We start from the raw sequence: 7,295 nt of genomic DNA, 5'->3' as shown, positions 1-7,295 counted from the left end.
TGTGTCCTCTGTCCATTTTCATATGATTGACTTTCCAGCTCATTACTTTTAGTCTTTGTTGCTCGTGTCTCGTGCAGCCTCCCTTCTTTGGCTGGGCTTTGTACAGTGTGGTGTAGGGTTGCAAAATGACTTCATATGGGCAAAAAAACCACATGCCTCCAGCTGCCAGCGCTCTCTATAGGCTCCATGCAGTCAGCAGACTCTGTTGGAGGTCTCAATGCAGAAAATGGGCGCGTCCACTCAGTCACAACACTTTTGGTCTTATATATTGTTTACGTGATAAGCTGCAATAAAGTGATGATTACAAACTCATGTACTTGCATTGTGGAGCCCATTTTTATTGATCCTTTAAACGTACATTTGGATGGTATTCCTCCGTATCTACAAATCAAGAGGCACAGCGATTACAGTGTTTAACATCAAGGCTCAAAAAATATTATAATTATTTTATTTTGGCATTTAGCTCGTCAAATGTTGGTCCTGAATGGTATATTGACATCCTTCATTTGCTTTTCGTAATCTTCATCAAATGTCTTTAATTGCTCGGGTGTGAAATGGTTTCTCCAGTCACCTACTATACCTGTAAAGAGAGAAGATACAGGAGAGAATACAACAGTGTTAGATATATAAATCAACCAATTTTTTTTCTATTAATTGATTAATTGGTGTATGAAATGTCCCAGGCTTATGTTTACAAATGGTCCAAAAATTAAAGAAAATCAAATTACCACACTGCAAGATAAAGAAACGATGAGGCAATTACCAAAATAGAGTCAGATTAATTTTCTGCCTATAAACTAATCAATTAATCGACTAATCATTTCAGCTATATTGAGCATAAAGTTCTCATAATCTATAAAAAATAAAAGAAGCAAAGGCAAGAAATCCAGGAACCTCTAGGGGGCGCCACTACACTGTATAATGTGAAGTACAGGGAGAAGACAAAATATGACACAATACAATAACAGAGTAGTGTGTAATGTCTTTGTGAAGCTTATAATGTTGATTGGATGTTAAAGGAACAGTGTGTAACATTTCGGGGGATCTATTAGGAGTAATAGTAAGTAAGTAAGTTTAGTCGTATATAAACATACAATAAATAGCTTAATGCACTATAGTGTAGTAAGTAGATGTGTATTTATTTATGTAGTTAGCAACAGATTTGACTCTTAACAGGATGCTGGTGTATAAGCAGTTAGGGCTGCAACTAACAATTATTTTCATTATCGATTAATCTGTTGATTATCATCTCGATTAATTGTTTGGTCAATAAAATGTCAGTAAATGGCGAAAAATGGCGATCAGTGTTTCCCAAAGCCCAAGATGATGTCCTCAAATGTCTTGTTTTGTCCACAACTCAAAGATATGCAGTTTACTGTCATAGAGGAGTAAAGAAACCAGAAAATATTCACATTTAAGAAGCTTGAATCAGAGAAGTTTTACTTTTTTTTTCTTAAAAAATTACTCTAATTGATTAATTGATTATCAAAATATTTAGCGATAAATTTAATAGTTGACAACTAATTGATTAATCGATGCAGCTCTGAAGCAGATAATGAATGACAATATAATATTACACAGTTAAGATATATCTTAATAGGAGAAGTTATAATTGAAATGGGTTGTGTCACTCATTCACTACTCCCTACTCACTATCCAGAGAGTTCTACGGTATGTAGAGGACTGTATTGTGAGCTCATCGGCAAAATGAAAAAAACACTTTTGGACACTACTCGGGTCATTTTCTCGGCGACGTCATTGCTATCGCACAATTAAAACGTGCCAGATTAATGTCTGCTGCTGCTGGTAGTCCATCCATAATAAATGCTGACATGTATTTTTGTGTTGTGATGCGCTGCTCTGCTCACATTAAATACATTATTTTCGCGCCACAACTCAAGGATTTATTTCAATTGCGTTGCTCTCTTTCCTCTCGTCAGTCTCCTATTTTGCTTCAGGGCAATGCATGATGGTATATAGTGCTCAGTTAATAACGTTGTCGTGGGATACATTCAATCCACTATCTAGGATATAATAATTGTCATATATACATTCGGACAGCACTAAAAAATGGAGAACTCACTGTACAGTAATCATTTGAAACTAAGAATCGTGTTTTCGTTACTTTAGAATGAGCCCTTCATATGTACATAGGGAGCAGGTCGTCGTCGCAGAGTCCGCCATGTTGCTCCTCCATATTTCTACAGTAGCCCAGAATGGACAAACCAAACACTGGCTCTAGAGAGAGCCTCTCATGTTTTTACGTTCACGCTGCCGTCTGACTTCTGTTGCTTCTAAAGTAGTGTTATTATGGTAAGGACGGCCAGCAAACAGCGTTACCACGGCTTTGCATATGGCGGCTCACGTTACCGCAGTCTTGGAAAGGGAGGAGAGAGCGTAGGGATACTCAGCTGGTTGCAATCTGCAACCACACCACTAGATGCTGCCAAATCCTACACACTGTACCTTTAATAGGAGTGGGACGAGGAGTTCATGATATTGTATTTGCCCACTGCAGATCACTCAACCTAGTTTTGAAACATTGGAATTGGTACATGCCCTGCCCTGCTTATTTTGTTTTACGTATTATTTTGATCAATATCTTGCTTCTGTATTAGGAGCAGACTGATGCACCTTTTCTCATGAAGGGGGAGATGGTCTGATCAAACATATGTACTGGGACGCAGGAGTAGTCGGTCATCGGGTTCTCCTTCATGTTCTTGAAGGACGTGAGCTCCACAATCCTGCTGATGACCTCATCAGAGACCGACAAGTCCAGGTACCTCATGATGCGCTCCACTTCACGCCGAGGATTCTGGGGGAGTCAATCTGAGGTAAGAGTATGTATATACAATATGCTTTTGGTAATACTGGGTCCATACGTTCTCTGTACCTCTTTCATGTCCTCATAGAAGAGGTAAAGGATATTCTTCTTCTCTCTCTCCAGCCAGTAACCTTTCACATGATCGTACCAGGAGCCCCATGACACTGTAGAAACAGAATTCATGGTATTACTCCCAGTACTGTAGAAGGTTTTAAGTTGTAAGAAATATTTTAATAATGTTAATAAATATATTTATCTTTATATATCAATTATAAGTCATTGGCTTTTGGGTTGCCAGGTTGTGAAAAATCCCTTTAGTGAGCTCTTAAACTCGTCTAGAAGACTCACTGATGAACAGTTAACCCACTTATCTTCTGGGACGGTGCTGCAGGGTAATATTTACAACTGCTGGCTTGATGTATTACTGCAATAACCCTTATAAATAACATTTATGATTGCAGAGGTCTTAATGACTTAATGATTCCGTGATGATTCTCTGTAGGTTCACGACTATGAACGACACCTTTCACATGCGTAGTCGCTGTCCCTTGTTAACATGAAAATATAGATTAAAGCCACTTTAATAAGTGGATAATCACTGTTTTTACAAATTTCCCACACTCTGCAGCATAGGTCTACCGTTGTAAATATAAGTAAGTTGCTAATAAATAAATTTTGTTCCATGAATTAAAGGTGCTAAATATGGGATTGGGAACATTTCTATTCTTTTACACACAGTGACGTCACGCTCTACCCACTCCGCCATTCGTTACAATGCATATTTGCACCTCTGCCTCCAGTTGTTTGCTCCACCAACAACAATGACAAAGACCCTTAAGGCCCGTATGTGTGTGTGTGAAAAAAGTGCCTCTCACCGGCTGTCAACATGGCGCAACAGTGCAAACAACAGGGAAAGGGCTGACAGAGCTAACATTATTAACTTGAGAGGGAAATGGAGGGTGGGTGCTACGATTCCGCAACGACGCCGTCAGTTTATCCACTTACACTCTCCTCGCATAAACTTGGGCATGTAGCCCTCCCAGGGTCCTGGCTCAGGCGCGGTCAGATTCATCTTCTCAAAGTGGTAGTAGCTCACCATGTTGTCTTTGGCGTTGCGTGCCACATAGATAGTCTGTACACACAATCAGGAGGGACATGTAAAATTGATTTACAACAATGCAGACAATGGTAACTTAATGTGGCAGTTGTATGGCATTGTATTGTTAAAGGGTAACTAAGGTATATTTCAATCTGGACTTTTTTCCCATGTGTCAAAGTGACAAAATGGGCACAACATTGGTCCAGTAGGGATAACACCGAAAACACACCGCGTGTTCATGTGTTTCAGGCGGGAAGAAAATCTTTGTAGCATAGGTCAACATGTCACAGGACTTTGTTTTCTGATTGGCTGCCGGTACTCTACTATCCCCAACTTTTAGTTTGGCCGCACCTCGCCACAGAATCAAAAGGGCCGTAGCCCGCTGAGCTCGGAGCGGCTGCTGTACGGGCCTCAATGTAATCGCTTTGGGCAATTCCGCGCCATCAAATTATGTCCGCTAAAAGTGCTTGTTTTTGCCACTGTCTCAATAGAACTATACTCCATTCTCGGTCCCAGTTCAGTCGAGGTTGCAAGCGAGCTGCGCCGATAGAAGGTGGAGTTAAAACACTTCAGACCACTGATTGGTCACTAGCGTGACATGGGACATCTTGCACAAACCCAACATTTAGCCAAGCTACCGCCAATAGCGTCAATAGCAATTTTTAATTCACTCAACACAGATTTTAAAAAAGGGCAGCTCGCAAAACTACACCACTACACTGGACACATTACGTACACTATGCCGACGTCGTTACGGCGATCAGCTGAGAATCCTGTCTACACTGAGGGGGTACTATCTTCAGTGGAAACATAGAGAAAAGGACCTGGCACCAAAAGTGAGTCGAGTCGAGCAGAACCGTGCCATGTAGGGGCTTTTTAGACAACAACAAAAAATAGGATAGAAAAATACCGAAGTTACCCTTTAACCTCTCACCCCATTTACGTGCAGTGTATCACGAACCTTATCCCCTATTGTTCAGTGTGAAGCAATAAAATTCACTGCAGGATTTTGCTCTCAGTTGACTCAGTTAAATCTTACCTTACACTTGTTTTCCCAAAATGCAGGAGGCACCAAGTGGAAAGGAAGATGTGTCTTGATAATTCTTGGAGGATCCATGGTCTTCAGAAGATCAAGACCTGAAAGAAGTTCAGGGGAGAGGATATATGAAAGAGTTGAAACACACTTGTACATACTATCTCAGATTCCATGTTATGTTATGGGTAAGTCCCACTAATGCACAGAGATGGACTACAGCTGCTTTATGACCGTCAACTGATTAACAAGTTATCTTTAGCTGGCTGCTAGCTGTAGCTTCATTACCGTATAGAAATAGAGTGGTATCTTCTCATTTAACTCTCAACTAGAAAGCAAATAGCCTAAACATATTTATGAAAATGTCATATTATCTTTTTCTTAAAGTCTAATTAACTTACTCCTTATTTTACTGGGAAATTATTAAATCCTACATCCCCCCCATGCCTGTCTTGTCGGTCAGGTTAGGCATTTTGGCACTTAGTGAAATGTTTATGGATTAATAGTTTATTGACCCTGTTTAAGATGGTAGAAACAAGATGTAATGAAAACATTCCTCCAGGAATTTGATTTGAGTTCTGACAGTCAGACCTAAATGGAGGATGTATTTGGAAAAGATATCTTAAGTTTCAGGAAAAACTAGTGGACACAAAGTGCACTTGAAGATGGACTTAATTAAAGCTGGTCAGTACAATCACACACATACAAACATAACCACCTAAATACACACCTGAGGGGATGGGTGGTGGGGAGAACCACTCCAGGCAAGGACTGCGGAGGTATGTTGGTGCTCGTCTGCAGGCCTCAGCATCTCCGTTGTGAAGGAGCAGGTCAACTATCTCCTGGGTCCATGTGGTCCCTTATGTCCACAAAACACAAATTAACGCTGAGTTGAAGGAATAGGATACTTTCCATGTATTGAATCTCACCAGTTTGAGGAGAAATTCCCCCCTTACACCCTCACCAAAATAACCAACACATTAACTCCTAGAACATCACTTGACAAGACACAGGAAACCTCTGTTGGTCTGGAGGAGCTGCAGCATTTATTTCTGCACAAACGTCCACTGTACATTTACTAGATATTCTCAGAGCTAAACCAACTCTTCTGCAGTGTGGAGTGTGCGTGCATGCACGTGGGGTGGAGTGAAATAGCGAGAGCGAGCGCGGTGTGTGAGTGAAGGCAAGCAGGCAGAGGAGCAGAGTACAGCAGAGACTCCGGCCCTGGAGACCAAAGCTACGGTCTCCCCCGTGTCCTCCGACCGCGTCCTCCGACCGCGGCCAACACTGTTTAACAGACGGGGTTCACTAGATATAACTTTGTGGTTTTGGTGCTTCCGTGTAGTTTGTGTTGGAGTCTGAGTCTAAACAGCGTAGCCACACGCGAGCGCGCATGGGACACCGACCCGGATTGATTTATACGTGTAAGAAGTTACAAACAGTCCCTTTAAGGTACATTTCGAACAGATACAAAAATGTTTGATTAATTTGCGATTAATCACGATTATCTTTAGACAATCATGCGATTAATCATGATTAAATATTTTAATCGATTGACAGCCCTAGTAAATGTACTTAGTTACATTTCACCACTGGTGCCACACTAACAGAACTTCAACAAAAATGCAACACATGACATAAAAAAAGTCACGTCCAAAACCGATTACTCACGTAGACCTGAACTGAAGTACCTGCTTTGGGGTAGGTGGCGATGAGGAGATCTGAGGGGTCAGGACGGAAAGCCCAGATGTCGTCCCAGTTGTTGGCGATGAGGTTCATGAGAGGAACTCCTCTGATGGGGATGAGAGGGAAGCGGGTGATAGAGGGGCTCGCCTTCTCCATGGCTTCGCTGTAGGACAACTGTTCTTCCTCCGACATGACTGACAAAAGTTGAGTTAGTCGAGAAAAACAAGAATCAGGAGCCAAATTCTGATTGTAAAAGGGCTCATGTGAAGCCGGTACGGTGGTTCTTTCTGATGTCCTGTCTACAGCAGCTCCTCTCTCTGCTGGCTTTTGCAAATCTCCTCCTCCTTGATCAATGTTTAAAAATCGGCGAAACCAGTTAAGCTGTTAAGTCAACTAAAGTCAGCGTCCTGTTGCTCACGCTCGCGCTTGTGCTCGCTCTACATAGACATGAATGCGCATTGGTCAAAACAGTAAGACGACACACGTCAGCTAAAACCACAATATCACTCTATATTTCACCTGCTTGGCAGTAATGTTAGCTGACCAGACGAAGGTCTCTCCATCAATCAATGCTGATACTGTGTGTCCTGCTGCAAACTCCCGTCTTCTCCCGTGTTCTGTTAATATTTTACAGTGTCAGTGTGATGATGTAC

At 41.5% G+C, this 7,295-nt stretch overlaps 1 protein-coding gene across 3 annotated transcripts; it reads right to left on the bottom strand.

Annotated features, from left to right (window-relative positions):
• Nucleotides 1-11: 11 nt before the first annotated feature.
• Nucleotides 12-7,215, bottom strand: LOC119479386 (sulfotransferase 1C1-like). Of its 3 annotated transcripts, XR_005204668.1 has the most exons (8): nucleotides 6,648-7,215; nucleotides 5,687-5,815; nucleotides 4,963-5,060; nucleotides 3,830-3,956; nucleotides 2,894-2,988; nucleotides 2,635-2,815; nucleotides 2,467-2,528; nucleotides 2,325-2,376 (listed from the first exon to the last, which is right to left on the bottom strand). XR_005204668.1 is itself a non-coding variant. In XM_037754910.1 (7 exons), exons 1-7 carry the CDS (start codon nucleotides 6,832-6,834, stop codon nucleotides 468-470), a joined length of 930 nt encoding a protein of 309 aa, XP_037610838.1. In that variant the 5' UTR covers nucleotides 6,835-7,215; the 3' UTR covers nucleotides 12-467. The 3 variants fall into 3 exon arrangements, 2 of the variants coding, with proteins under 2 accessions (XP_037610838.1, XP_037610839.1); XM_037754910.1 differs by lacking the exons at nucleotides 2,325-2,376; nucleotides 2,467-2,528 and adding an exon at nucleotides 12-580; XM_037754911.1 differs by lacking the exon at nucleotides 2,325-2,376 and having other exon boundaries at nucleotides 2,401-2,528.
• Between the last annotated feature and the right edge of the window lie 80 nt (nucleotides 7,216-7,295).

The sequence above is a fragment of the Sebastes umbrosus genome, chromosome 20, assembly GCF_015220745.1.
Source record: "Sebastes umbrosus isolate fSebUmb1 chromosome 20, fSebUmb1.pri, whole genome shotgun sequence".
Classification (NCBI taxonomy): Eukaryota; Metazoa; Chordata; class Actinopteri; order Perciformes; family Sebastidae; genus Sebastes; species Sebastes umbrosus.
This window is presented reverse-complemented; position numbering and strand designations above follow the sequence as displayed.